This window comes from Diabrotica virgifera, chromosome 5 (genome assembly GCF_917563875.1).
Source record: "Diabrotica virgifera virgifera chromosome 5, PGI_DIABVI_V3a".
Taxonomy (NCBI): domain Eukaryota; kingdom Metazoa; phylum Arthropoda; class Insecta; order Coleoptera; family Chrysomelidae; genus Diabrotica; species Diabrotica virgifera.
The window spans coordinates 190,037,004-190,052,527 of NC_065447.1; the positions used below are offsets into that span (position 1 = coordinate 190,037,004).

Consider the following 15,524-nt stretch of genomic DNA (forward strand, 5'->3'; position numbering starts at 1 on the left):
AATCGACCTGTTTCGGAATTTCTTTCCAAAATCATCCATTTACGAGAAAATGAATTAATTCCAACCTTTACGTGCTCACTGTATGTATAGTAGATAAGATTAAATAAATTACATTTTTGTATAGTATATAAGAATAAAAAACCGCTAAACGCGATAAAAATTAGTGGCGCACATAATATTCCTGCTACAAAAAAAGTGATATGAATATTACGTGGGGCAAAATCTATTTTCATTTTAATGGAAAATAAACCTATAATGTTATAATAGTAAAAGATTTTTCTATAGTATTTGCTAAAGAAGTAAAACGCAAACTGCAAACTCTATCAAAGGTACTCTTTTGTGGCAAATTTTATTTCTTTAGCAAATACTATGGAAAAATCTTTCAAAATAAAACTATAGTTTTATTTTCCACTGAAATGAAAATACTCTTTGCGCCACGTAACATTCGTATCCGCTTTATTGCAGCGTTTAGCGGTTTTTCATAAATTAAATGTATGAACTTGAATGTAATGGTTCTCGATTACACGTTTAGCGTTATAGAGGGTCGCCTTTGTCGCATTATCGCCCAAATGGTCTAGTTTTTACGACACTAAATTTATGATAGGCCAATCCGAGTTCATATCCCAGCCATCTCAATATATATATTTTTTTTCAATATAATTCCTTTGTGTCCATCGAATGTACATTAGCTTTTTTTTCAATTCGGAATAGAATAAAAAATATATTGGGGTGGCTGGCAAATGAGCTCGAATTACCCGATGAAGTTTAGCGTAGTAGCGACTAGACTATTTCGGCGATAATAGTTAAATGAATTATACTTTTGGAGCTCCATACCTTCTAAACGGTTTAACCAATTTTGATCGCTAAACATGGGTTATAAAGAGGTATTAACAAGCAGTATCTGATGCACCTAAGGTCAAGTATGATGTTTAAAGGTATTATAGGATTTAGTAAGCTTAAAAACCGTTTTATTTATAGGGAATAGATTTTTTCAACTATACTGAGCCGTGTGTATATCACTTGGACCACGTAGGCACCATATGATCCGGACGACGTAGGCACCATTTGAACCCTGAGCTCAACTGCTATCGATCTGATGTACTGGCTGTTTTCCTTTCTCTCTTTGAACCTGAGGTATATTTACCCAAAATATATTATTAGGACCTCTGAGTTCTCTAGATTGTTCAACTTGATCATAGTTAATATTAACCTTTCAGAGATAACGTGGCATGATGGTACATAAAGTGTAACGTGCGGACTCACAGTCCGCACATCCAGAAAAGGTCCAAAAAACAAATATTTTCGGAAAAACGGTTTGAGAACTTTTCAATTGTTTAAATATAAAGACAAAAAAAACATTTGCAAACAAATTTATTATAACTTGCACTTAAACTCATGCTTCAAAAATAAAAGTGAACGGATATATCCTTTTCACATTTTGAGTCCTATAAATCACAAAAACCTAAATTAAAAAAATACAAAAAAAATTATTTCTAAGAAACTAAGCAATGACTAAATAAAAAACAAATGTTTGAGCTGCGCAAAGTAGATATATGAATGAACGGAAATAAGTCAATCTTCGCTGCTGTTTTCGGAGATTCTAAGATTCTCTCATCAATGTCTTCTTTCATGTCGGTATCGTGGTCCCGTACTTCTTCATAATCTCCTTCTAAACTAGCATCATCATCGTCAGGTTCAGCTTTTGGCTCAGAATCGGAGAGAAATTTCGCATGCAGCTTTTCAATATATGCTAGTTGCTTTTCGAAACTCATCTTAAAAAATCTGTAACAAAAATAAGTTTATATCAATCAAATATACAGAAAACGTAATCAGTAGATCACTCCGAATTATAAATTACATAAATACTTTTATATTTACCCTAAAAACAAAATATTTTCAAATTGAATCTTACCTGAAGATTTGTGACAACTTGTATAACCTGCGGACTCACGTTCCGCAAGTCAATATAGCAGCAGAACTAAACGCACTAAGACAATTCTCACAACAGTACTGAATAGAGTACCCCCTCACTTGAAGCTAGCGAGCACGCCACGACCGAGATCGTAATTAATCGTCAGAAATCGACAAATACTTAGACATGCGGAATCATAGTCCGCACGTTAACTCTGAAAGGTTAAAAACAAATAATAATTAAAAAAGGATACAAAATTGTGAAAAAACAACTTAAAGTAGTCTGCTATGCAGACTACTAATTTCTCAAAGTAAAAATGATTTACAAGGTATGCTGCACTAATTTAATATAACCGCCAGAAAATTTAACATGTTAATTTCCCCCAAAAAAGGATAAAATGCATGGCTGTAACAGTAAAACTACAAACATGAAAATCAGAACTTGATGGTCAGATAATAGAACAAGTGATGGAGTTTAAATATCTAGACATCACACTATCTAGCTACAGAAGTGGAAGATCAATAATTGAATAGACCAAACAGAGCTGCAGGTTGCCTGAATAAATAGTTATAGAGAAATAAAAATATCGGGAAAGAAATGAAAGGCAGAATTTTAAAACAGTCATGAGACCCATAATGACATACGCGGCAGAAACACAACCTGACACAGAGAGCACAAACCGAATGCTAGAAAGAGTAGAGATGAAAACCCTTGGAAAAGTCGATAAAGATATTATCGAAACACAGCTAGAAGTACCTACAGATATACGACGGGCATGCAAGTTGAAAAACAATAAGAACTGGGTAAGAAACAAAAGAGTAGAATGAAATGAAACCACCTAAGCTGAATGACAACAAAAGAGTAGTACAGATGGCAAGAAACCTTTCCACAATAGGTAGTCAGTCAGTGAGAAGGCCACGAAAACGAAGGAACGACAACTTACAGGAGGCACATTGAAAAAACAGACAGAAAAATGTCTATCCATAAAGAAGAAGAAGAACTGTATAATTAAAATTGTTTTGACGGAAGCAGCCACTGGAATATTAATATTTAATTTACAATATTTTATATAGTCCAAACGAGTACATCATACCTTAAGTCTTAGTAAAATAGTGATAAGAAAATTATTATCTAAAAACAAGAAAAAATAAGAAACACCGCTTAAGATTTCATTAGAATCAAAATAAAGAATTACGCGTTTTGAATGTAATGTTTCTTTAATTTATTATACTCTACAGTCAACTGAGTTAAGACTTTTAAATAACTTAGCAAACAAGATAATGTAAGTCATGTCGAAAACTAAATAGCCATAGATATTTACAATGTTGGTCTAATTTTTTTAAGAAAAACATTAGTTACGAACTGATCGAGCTAGTTTGACGTTGATGAAGTATATTCAAAGTTGAATACTATACGAGTATTCAAGTTGAATATTTTTTTGTTACCGAAAGCTCTATTATTGCACAACTATGGAATGGAAAATAATCACCATGGCTATAATCCTGTTTCAGGTAAGATTCGTTATCTATGCCATATTAATCTATAATTTGAAGATTGAAATGATTCAAAATAAAATTTAAATTATTCTTTATAATATTGTGACATCTGTGCTGGAGCCAAATTCCTTTCTGAGTTTTTTACTAACCAAAATTATTGTTTATTTGTGGTGAAACCTATCACTATTTAAACATTTTTTTAAAATGCTCGAATATTAGCGCTACAAGTTAGATACTTCTCGGAATCTTCTTCTTTTATGGAGCTGTCTCCTTTAGGGCCAATTTCTCATATCGAGTTCAACTCCAGTTTAACCTGAACTTTTAGTGAACGTCAGTTTAAAGTCAAAATCGCCTTTCTCAATAATTCACGTTCAACCGATGGCAGTTTAAACTTGAACGAGTAGGTCTGGATCCCGCGTATGAAAAAAATGTTGATTGAAAATTTGTTAATAGCTTAAGGGTGTCTAGTCGGATAAACTTTGATATACGGGAACACTGGAACAGGGGCAGTTTTAATTGTGGAACAGGTTAAAAATTTGGAACGATCAGACCACGAAAACGGCACATTTATTTTGTCCGACAGAATAGACTTAAACTCTCCGAATAGAGATTAAACTCTCATGCAAAAATCAGACTGCTATTTATCACCTGTCATAATTCCTGTCATTTGACATATTCTACATGTTCCACTCATTAAATCGCCCATTTGGTGATAAATAGCAGTCTGATTCTTGCATAAGAGTTTAATCTCTGTTCGGAGAGTTAAAGTCTGTTCTGTCGGACAAAATACATGTGCCGTTTTCGTGGTCTGACCGTTCCAAATTTTTAACTTGTTCCACAATTAAAACTGCCCCTGTTCCAGTGTTCCCATATATCAAAGTTTGTCCGACTGGACACCCTTAAGCTACTAACAAATTTTCAGCTTGCTATTAATCAACTTTTTTTTCATACGCGGGATCCAGACCTAGATGCTTGAACGGTGGAATTCGGCCGTTCAAAGATTTCAGAACCCAGTTCAGATGATTTCATGGATTACGCATGCGTTGTATTAACACGAAACGCTGTCATAATATAAATATATCCTATTTTATTATATTAAGCCTAACGATAAACGATAACATTATTTTTGTTTTTATAACATTTATTTATAATTATAAAAATGACTATTTGACTATAAATATTTAAATTTAACTTTATTCAAAAACAGCATAAAAATGGTCGTACAAAATGGCGACAGCTTTTTACCTTTTGCCATCTATTGGAATTTGTTGAAAGCTGTAGAACATGCACTGACATGAAGGTACAATGAGAAATGCATTCCAAACAAAACCGAAGTTCACCACTGAACTGCGGTCAACTGAACCATAGATTAAGGCAGGTATGAGAAATCGACCCTTAGTGGAGGTTAGCGACAACATTGAAAAATCTGTCTCAGTCCAATGTAGCTCTATACAAAGATGTTGAATCAAGGCCGGTTCAGTCTCTAATATTTTTAAGCCATTAAATCTGGCGCCTATTGTGACCCCGTTTTACTTCAATCTTCCACTGGATAATCAGTTATGCGAGTCGGTACTTTTCGTTTCTCATTATGTGTCATAGGTATTTAACTTTGATCATTTTCTACAGCTCTATATCTGTACCAATTCTCCTCAGGACATTTTCGTTCTTGGTGTGAGTTGTCCAATGTATTTCCAAGATCCTTCTATAAAGCCAGATTTCAAGGGCTTTTAACTTGTTCACCAGCGTTGTGTTGAGAATCCAGGTATTCATTCCATAAAATAGTAGTATACTTTAATAATTTCTAGCTGAAGCAACACTTCAAGAAGTATTTAAACGTAGTAACATATGACTTAATATACAAGGTGTCCTCGAAAATAGTACATTCCTTTAAGGTATGGATATAATTCACAATTAAGAACAATAAAATCCTATATCATTTTTTTAAGTTACCCCTTTACAAAAAAATAACATTGTTTTCCATATACGTGAATTTATGTTTTCAGAAAATTGTATAATCTGGCAACTTCGTCCGCACTCAAAGCACTGCTGAAGAATAACATTGTTTGTGACTTACCGTTTTTAACATATTATGTAATCCAACCTTATTTTTTGTACTATTATTTCAAGATTGTTGAAATCTATGTACTTCTTCTTTTTCAAGTGCCTTCTCCGCGACGGAGGTCGGCAATCATCCTAGCTATTCTGACTTTGGAGACGGCTGCTCTGAAAAGTTCATTTGATGTACATCCGTACCATTCTCTCAGATTGCGCAGCCACGATATACTTAATACCTGAAAGATAAATATTTTTTGCTTTAATAATGTGACATGTGCTATTATTTGAATTAATTAATATTTTGGATTAACGCTGGAAGTTTTAAATAATTTATTATTTTTACATAAGTAAGTAACTACATACTAGGGTTATAAAAAGTAATTACGTAATGCAACTAAGAAAGATGATTTGTAACTAAGTTTTTCTGAAATGGAACGAAATATGGAATAATTTTAAAAGAATTAGAGGGAAAAGATTGTTTTTATTTTATTCAAAGTTGAAACATCATCTCCAGACAGCTGTTTCTGCCTCTTTAGGCTTTATCAATGGAGCTATGTAGTCACAACTTTGAACCAAACACTAACAAACTGCCTTATTTAAGGGAAATTACCACGAACGTAATCATTCCACTTTTAAAGCGTAAATCAGCGACATCTCTCTTAAAAAGAGGAAGACGAAAAGCCCCAGATACAAAGTTTACTATAATGAAACAATTAAAAATTACTGAAATAAAAATAATAAACAATATTTTAAATCTAACACTTTTCGTTAAAAGAAACTGCTTTCTTGCAGCATCCTAAATCCCCGGCTCTTACAATTTATAAGCACAAGAGAGGACGAATATAAAAGAAAGTGGAAAGGTCATGGTTACCTATCCACTTTCTTTTCGCCTAGGAAAAGGACCGAAAGAGAGTTTCGAGTATTCAAAATCTGAGTAAAGATGAAAAGGGAAAAGACAGTTTTTGTTTTTATTTGATTCGGAGTTGGACCACCATCTCCAGACAGCTGTTTCTGCCTCATCAGCCTTTATCAATGGAGCTATGTAGTCACAACTCTGAACCGAACACTAACAAACTACCTTATTTAAGGGAAATAAGGCAGTTTGGGCAGGGACAATAAATTTGACCATTGGCAAGTTGCTTTACTTTTCAGGTTGCTACTTATGTAGCCACAAAAAAGAAGCTTCTGAAGTGGCAAACCGTACCTTCTGAAGATACTTCATAGCTACGTTTATAAGTAAATGGGTATGCTGGGTTATTTCATAAAACTAGGCATATCTTATGATGGTGAGTTCTCTACATCTGTCTTAGTCATCAGATTCTCGCAGAATTTCTTCCATATATTTAATATACCTTGGTTGGCAATGAATAAGATTTTATTTTTTTTAATGGCGTTATGATTTCGAGAAATGGAGCATGTTATCTGTTTTTTTTTCTTTAACATTTACCTTGCTTCCGGTTTTTTTTGTTTCTCTATTTCTTCACATATTAGGATTAAGTGTCAGTTTTTGTCTTTTGACAAAGTGGTTGTATTTCAATATTCAATGCTTGATAGGTCTACTTATATTTCCGTTTTCTACCGTCTAGTTTGCATTTGCTCCTAGTCCTGTCGCCAGTGGGGGTACAACGGCCTCCTTAATTCAGATGGACTTACCCAAATTTTTTTTATGTATTTTGACCCGTAGAACACGAATTTTTTGGGTAACAGTCGATCCGGATGTCGATAAAATTGTTATAAACAAAGAACTTGAGGAATCACATAAGAGCGATTTTTCGCAAAACAAAACATTTTTTTGTATTCTTTGGATCATTCTAAGCAAAAAATGATTTTACAAGTTTTTTCGTAGGATGCATAGTTTTCAACATAAACGCGGTTGAACTTTTAAAAAATCGAAAAATTGCAATTTTTGAACCCGAATAACTTTTGATTGAAAAATAAAATAGCAAGTATGCTTACCGCATTTGAAAGTTCAAGACAAATTCTATCGGTTTTGATTACTTTCATTGCTAAAAATTAATTTTTTTATTGTTAAACAAAGCTATCAACACATAGTGATTGAATGATGTTTTCAATGCATTTCTCATTTAAAATCGAACGAGTAGGCGCGCATACAGAATTTCTACGTAGATTACGTACAGTTGAGTCCGCGAGTCTTTACCCGTGTGTCATTAATACCTGGCGAGATAAAACACATACTTTTTATCTAGCATCATTCTCTTCCATGCATGAAACTCATGACAAACCAGCTGCCGTTTGTTATTAAGTAACAACACATGTTATTTTTATGAACCATCTAGAGTCAGTGCATTGAAAAGAGATAGGTACAAAAAAAGACGATTCGGTATGTTTTCATATTTTAAGCACAATTTGGTTGACGTTTCTGATTTGTTTAATTTTGTGTCAGTCAATAAAAAATACTAACAGGCAAAAAAGTTTTAAAAATATTGAATTTAACTAATGGCACCACAATAATAATTTATTTGGAACGAACACAAAAGTTTGGGGGGTTTAAGGGAACGAATCCCCCATAAAATTTTTATGGGGTTCACAAATTTCACTATAATTTTTCTTTAAGATTTTCTTTCCATAAGAATGCTACATGTCCATTTTCAACAAAAAACCTCTAATAGTTTTCGATATATTAAAAAAAATCGATTTTCATTTTGTAACTTCAAAGGGCTGTAACTTCTTTTGTGTGCATATTTGTACTAAGGTAAGTTAGGTTCATTCGAACTATTTTTGGTCCCAGAATATGTGGTTTAATTTATGACCTGTATTTTTGTTACACCCTGTATATTTCGGCAGCGCTCGCCTCGAACGCCCTGGTAAGGACTGGCCTTTTCTCGTAACGCCGAGAAGCTTCGGAAATAAATAGGCCGGGTTGTGAGCAGCATATAAATAATGTCACATTGCCCCCTCCTTAAAAGATGGTTCCTCCTGGAACCTTGTCGGGACTGGAACTGGATGCTGGTATCTGCAACTGGACCCTCTTTTACAACTCCCAGTTGTATAAAAGTGACAGGGAACGGTCTTCTCTCCGCACCAGTAACTATGCGGATTGCAACACACTAACACCTGGACCTCGGTGTCTTGGAAAATTTCTTCCACCATATTTCGGACAACTCTCCAGTCTAATTGGCTGCATTCTAACTTTGGCATGGCTAACTTTTGCACGTCGGACTCCAACACGTGCTCTCTCAATTGAATTAATGCATCCCATACATCTTGGTAGGTAGGTTGGTCATGGACAGTGTCTTTTGTTACCAGATATAATAGGTAACGTGATGCATCTTGGAGTTTCAATGCTTTGCCAGGAGCTGGCAGTTGGCATTGAAGTTCTGCAACTCGACCAAACTTCCTTCGGAAGGCGGATGCCAACCCCCGTGCGTCTATGATACTGGCCGGGATGGTATGGGCCAGTGAATATTCATCGGGAAGTGCGAGTAGATCTCGCTTTTCTTCGGTGGTAACACCATGTCTCGCTTTACCGGTACCTCCGTAAGTCCCCATGAACTCTTCAAACGTGAGGTCAGGTATTTCTCGAACTTGGTTGACTTCTACTTCTTCATCTACGTCGTGGTCTCCCTCGTATGGCGCCAACCGGTTATAGTGGACTATCATCGGCTTTCCCCTAGGAATCTTGCTTATTCGGTCTTCTTCTTCTTATACAATCCACTAATGGATGTTCGCGATCACGTTTGACCATTTTTCTCTATCCCTTGCAGTATGTATTAGGTCTCCTATGTTTTTTAGTCCTGTCCATTGTTTGACATTACGGAGCCATGACATTTTCTTCCTGCCCACTCCCCTTCTTCCTTCGATCTTTCCTTCAATTAAGGTTTGCAGAAACTGATATCTTTCATTTCTAATTATGTGTCCCAAGTATGCCGTTTTTCTCTGTTTAATTGTGCACATCAGTTGTCGTTCTGTACCAATTCTTCTCAGGATTTCTTCATTTGTTATTCTTGCGATCCAGGGAACTTTAAGGATTCGTCGATAGATCCACATCTCAAATGCCTCTAGCTTATTCATTGTGTTTATTTTTAAAGTCCATCCTTCCATGCCATATAGGAGCACCGACCATATATAGCATTTTGTGAATCTTAATCTTAGGTTTAGGTCAAAGTCAGAGTTCGTAAAGACGTTTCTGAATTTCGCTTATTCGGTAGATAACGTCATTAATTTTTTTGACAATGACGTACGGACCTTCCCAGAACTGCTGCAACTTGGGAGAACAACCTGTTCGCTTCTTTGGATTATAAAGCCAGACTTTGTCGTTCTCCTTGAAACGTCCCTTCTCGGCTTGGGTATCGTATCGTTTCTTCATTCGGTCGCTAGAGATCTGAAGATGGGAACGGACCAACTCATGTATATCGTCCATTCTTCTTCCCAATTCATTCACGTAATCCTCACCAGCAACATCTTCTCCAGGTCGGCATCCAAACTCTAGATCACAGGGTAGACGCATCTCACGTCCAAATAGGACTTTTGCTGGTGTTTGGCCCGTTGATTCATTAACAACAGATCTATAGGCCATTGCGAAGAACGGAAGGTACTGGTCCCAGTCTCGTTGACGATTGGACACCATCTTTGTCAAATACTTGCGGACTGTCCTATTCATACGCTCCACCATTCCATCCGATTGTGGGTGATAGGCCGTAGTTCTTGTCTTCTTCATGCCTAGTCTATCACAAATTCCCTGAAATAGATCGCTCTCAAAGTTCCTTCCTTGGTCACTATGGATCTCCAGAGGCACTCCGAAGCGGCTGATGCAGTCTTTGATTAACACATCTGCAATAGTGGCGGCCTTTTGGTCTAGAATTGCGTAGATCTCAACCCATTTCGTGAAGTAATCCATTACCACCAACATGTATTTGCATCAATTGTCACTTTCTGGAAATGGCCCGGCAATATCCAAAGCTATTCTTTCAAACGGACTTCCAACATTGTACTGTCTCATAGGAGCCCTTCTTTTCCGGTAGGGTCCGTTACTTGTAGCACAGGTAGTACATTTCTTACACCAGTCCTTCACATCGTCGGAACTATTCATCCAATAAAATCGTTCCCGAATTCTCTGAAGGGTTTTCTTTACACCAAAATGACCTCCTGATGGACTGTCGTGTAACTGACGAAGTACTTCGGCTACTCTGCTCTTTGGAATCACCAACTGTGTTCTCCTCACTGAACCATCATCATTTTCCATTACTCGTTTAAGCAAGCTGTCTTCCAAGATAAATGAGTCCCACTGACATTAGAAACTTCCTTCCATAGAGGTATTGATAGAAGTGTTCCACCGATTTTACTATTGCTAGAAGTTCTCTTCTCGTGACGCAGTAATTTCGTTCAGGTTTTGATAGCACTTTACTAAAATATCCAAGGACTCGTTCCTGTCGTCCTTGAAACTGCGACAGCACTCCTCCAATTCCCACATTACTTGCATCGGTATCTAAGATGAACTCTCCTTCTGGCAGTGGATATCCTAATATTGGTGCTGTAATTAAATGCCTCTTCAAAGTTTCAAAGGCCGTTTGGCAGTCTCCATCCCAGCAATAATCCCTTGCTTCCTCTGTGAGTCGCGTTAATGGATTAGCGATATCTACAAACTTCTTAATGAACCTCCGGTAGTAAGTACATAGTCCCAGAAAACTTCTCACTTGATGTTTATCAGTTGGTTCAGGCCATTCCTTAATGGAATCTATTTTTGCCTTATCCACGGCCACTCCTTCTTTGTTGACTATATGACCTAAATAATTGACATTACTTTGAAATAGCTGGCATTTCTTGGGGTTTAACATTAACTGGGCAGCTTTAAGTCGATTAAAAACGTCTTCTAAATTCTTCAGGTGGTCTTCAAACGTCTCCCCCAAAACGATTATGTCGTCTAAATACACCAGGCATGTTTTCCAAGATAACCCTCTCAACACATTTTCCATAAGCCTCTCAAATGTCGCAGGAGCATTACAGAGTCCAAACGATCTTTCTTGGTAACATTATTCAACAGACGGTAGTCCACACAGAACCTCGTAGTTCCATCTTTCTTCTTGACCAGGACCACCGGAGAGACCCATGGGCTCGTAGAAGGTTCTATCACCCAGTCTTTCTTCATTTCTTGAACAATCCTTTCAGCTTCCTCTCTCTTCGCCTGTGGTAATCGTCGAGCTGTTTGACGAATTGGCCTAGCGGTACCAGTGTCAATTTTATGTTTGACAACTATCGTTCTTCCTGTCTTTCCTCCTTTCGGTACGAATATGTCACGATATTGCCGAAGAAATTCCCTTAATTTCCTTTTCTCCACTTGATTTAGAGATTGGCCTGCAACTGCAACCATTTGGTCGAACTTGTCGTTGGAATTATCTGATGTTGTTGTCTGACGGATTATGGACGTCACGGGTACACAAGTTCCTACTTTTGTCTCCTTTCCAATTATTCCTTTCCAATTATGATTCCTCGGCCAACCTCCTCGTCGTGGTTCCATGGCTCCATCATAACAGGTGTTCCTTCTTCTACAATTCCCTGTAGCCGCGCTACGATGATCGTTTCACTCCTCGCGGGCACAACTGTATCTATTCTGTATATTCCTAATATAACATCTTCTTCGATGTCTGCAACTATGACAGTATGGACGCACTTTTCTGCTCCAATCCCTAATTGTATCTGGAATTCTCCGTGGGTGTTGGCATTTTCACCTGTGGCAGTCCGCAGTCGCAACCTCGTTGGTAAGAGTTTCTTATGGCTGTTCATAACTGACGGTCGTATAATGGTGCTGGTCGCTCCGGTATCCACCAACAATGTATACTTTTTACCATTTATTTCTCCATCTACATATACACTATCTTCATGACATTTCAAAGAAGCTATTAGTATGAGAGGGTCTTTGGAAAAGTTGCGGGTCAGAGCTGCCTTCCTAAGGCCGACCCGTTCTAGTTTTTCCTGCTGGTGAGTCTCTTGATTGTTATTGTACCTAGGGTACTTACATGAACTCCGTGTTCCATTTCACCACAATTCCAGCACCTTATTGTCTTCGTTTTCTTGTATGAAATGCCCTTTATCATATTGACAATCTGGTCCAGTTTATCTTCATCCTCTTCATCTTTCACAGTCCTAACTTTACTGTACCCGCCAGAGGCCTGGGTAGCTGATTCGTATTCGAGGGCGGCAGACAAGACATCGACCAGCGTCTTGGGACGAGCTAATCGCAGTGTTCTTTGCATTTCATGATCACGAAGGCCATCAATGAATGTTTGAACAGCCAACATTTCCATCATGTCTTCGGGAGCTGTTGGATATGCATATCGTACTAACCTCGCAATATCGACCTCGTATTCTTGAAGAGCTTCATCTTTCTTTTGTCTTCGATTTTTAAACTGCGACTGATATACATGCTCTAAATGTTCGTGTCCGTATCGCATATTCAGTCTCTTTTTAAGCTGCTCAAAGTCATCTGTCTCCTCTACGGCTATTGTCTGGAGGACATCCAAAGCGTCGCCTCGTAGAGCAATAGTGAGGTTTACAGCTTTTTCTTTTTCGGACCATCCGTTCGCTCTGGCCGCCGATTCGAACTGTTTCATGTAGTTGTTCCATGATGACTTTCCGTCGAAATTTGGCACCTTAACACGAGCATGACCTACACTCCCTTCAACTATTGACCGTGGCTCCAATTTGTATTTGGTTTCATGATCTTTAATATCTGTTAAGATGGGTTCCATCCCTTTGTCTACTTTTTCCGTTTCCTCCATTTTCTTTTCTATTTCCTTGATCTTTTCTTCAAAAGTAGATTTTATGGACGATATCTTGTCGTCGAAATCCGAAGTGACTTTAGAGATCTCGTTAGTCATCTTGTTTTCAAGGGATGAAATATCCCCCGAAACTTTGTTCTCTAACGATGTAATGTCTGTAGAAACTTGGAAGATTTCACTAGAAACTTTGTTCTCTAACGATGTAATGTCTGTCACAGCAGTATGCTTGTCTTCAAACAAATAGGTTTCTGGATCTTGACCCTCTTTTTGAAGAGCGTTCTTTAGACGACTAGATCAGCCTTTTTCCCAGTAGAACTCAGGTCCCTTTCTTCCAATTCAAGTCTCAGGTCTGCAATTTTTAGCTTACACAAGGTAGACATGATCACACACTTTATTTATTACGATTTATATTTATTTATTTATTCCGAACTGTATTTAAACCGAGCTTATATTATTTATGTTTTTTTTTATCCCACTTCTGACACCACTGTTACGCGAATTGACTTTTAATTATTATTAAATAAATAAAAGACTTACTTGAAATTGTTTATTTATAACACTTACAATTAACACTTATTTAACAACAATATATCTAATTTATTTTACACTTATTAACTTATTTAATTCATTTGCAAATATTTATTTATCTATTTTAAAAATAACACATAATACATTTCAAACCCGCTCACAACAACGTAACAATATATCGCGTCGAATATATTAACTGACTGGCCTGCGAACGAATTTCGGTTCTTTATATATACTTCGACAGCGCTCGCCTCGAACGCCCTGGTAAGGACTGGCCTTTTCTCGTAACGCCGAGAAGCTTCGGAAATAAATAGGTCGGGTTGTGAGCAGCATTATAAATAATGTCACAGTTCACTATAAAATAATAAAAATATTTTGTTCTAGGTTTCATGTGTTTCGCCAGCAGTAATACCAGAGGAATATAATAGTCAACTCCATAGTCTACATGAAGAAATCGTAACAGAAATCACAGAATTTTCTCTAATTTTAGTTAACGGCAAAGATAGGTTGAAATCAATTGTCTACGGAGCTAAAGAATCACTTGAGTCTGAATTAGAACAACTCAAACAATACATGAGAGAAACCAAGGTGGATGCAGCAGATGAAAATAAAGATATTTCTAGTTGCTTAGATGAAAATGTTTTAGATACGATAGACATAAGTAACATAGATATTTGTGATCAAATACCTTTCACACAACGCATTGAAGGTATGGCCAACGATTTAGATATCAGACAAAAAGAGTTTTATTCGGATATGAACAGTTGTACGAAAGAAAAAACTGAAGAAGGTACAAATGACTGTTTGGATGGGAAAATAGACGAATGGAAAAGAAATCTCAAATCGTGTAAACTTTTGGAAACAACTTTGCTGGAAACTGCATACGAATTAAGTTTGCGATGTACGGAGATAAGTTTAAATCAGATCGATAAAAATATTATTTTCATAGCCAGAAATTTCACCAGCTGTGTAGATGAAATTCTAGAATATTAAAATTATCACTATTTACGAATGTACCTGGCTGTGTGATATTTATTATAAAAATAAAGGACAGCGTACGCATCAGAAAATGTAATGCGACAAAATGTAGATAATAATTGCGCCAACTCTGAATTTTTATCAATGACGGCGTAAATTGATATAAAAAAAATTTAAAGTCAAATGGGTAGGTACATAAGATAGAGAGAGAAAAAAAGATTTTGTGAGAAGGGACTTCATAAGTATTTCTGTAGGCATTAATGACTCTTATCTTATAGATAATAAATGACAATGCATTTCCAGTGAAGCAACGCATAATAAGGGTCAGCCATCCCGCTTTGTTAAGCAATTGTCATAGCAATAATATAATTTAGTCCAATAGTATTATTTATCAATAGGACATTTTTATGGAGTTATTATTAATCAAAATTCCGAGTTAGCGCAATGATATAAAATGATTTTAATTTCAAGACTAATCTATTCATGTAAATTATAATTCATTATAATATTTAAATGACATTAAATTTTTCATAAGATGTGTTTGGTGTCCTTTAACTTTCTTAATTTTTTTAAGTTAGGTCAAGTTTGTTATTAATAAAATGTATTATAAAAAGCCTTTTTACATCTTTTTCTACATGTTTTGTAAGAATATTGATTGGTTTATACAGAGTGAGTTTTATATAATGGAACGCCTCAATTTTCTCGGAATAGGCTTTCACTATTTTTATAGGTTTTTTAGTGAGTGAGGGTCTTGTGAAGTGGCCGATATTAGGATGGTGTTTGCATTATTGTCAGATCTTCTGTTTTTCTGGAAATCTA

General features: G+C 36.3%; 1 protein-coding gene across 1 annotated transcript; it reads left to right on the forward strand.

Moving 5' to 3' along the window:
• The first annotated feature begins 3,247 nt into the window (after positions 1-3,247).
• On the forward strand, positions 3,248-15,241 carry LOC114337129 (uncharacterized). The gene is made up of 2 exons (XM_028287526.2): positions 3,248-3,423; positions 14,112-15,241. Exons 1-2 carry the CDS (start codon positions 3,382-3,384, stop codon positions 14,718-14,720), a joined length of 651 nt encoding a protein of 216 aa, XP_028143327.2. The 5' UTR covers positions 3,248-3,381; the 3' UTR covers positions 14,721-15,241.
• Positions 15,242-15,524: the final 283 nt, after the last annotated feature.

Excerpts from the sequence above, each read along its gene's own strand:
- LOC114337129 (XM_028287526.2), top strand. The coding sequence starts at position 3,382 with ATGGAATGGAAAATAATCACCATGGCTATAATCCTGTTTCAG. Across the intron at positions 3,424-14,111 it reads TGGCTATAATCCTGTTTCAG|GTTTCATGTGTTTCGCCAGC; the intron begins GTAAGATTCGTT and ends ATTTTGTTCTAG.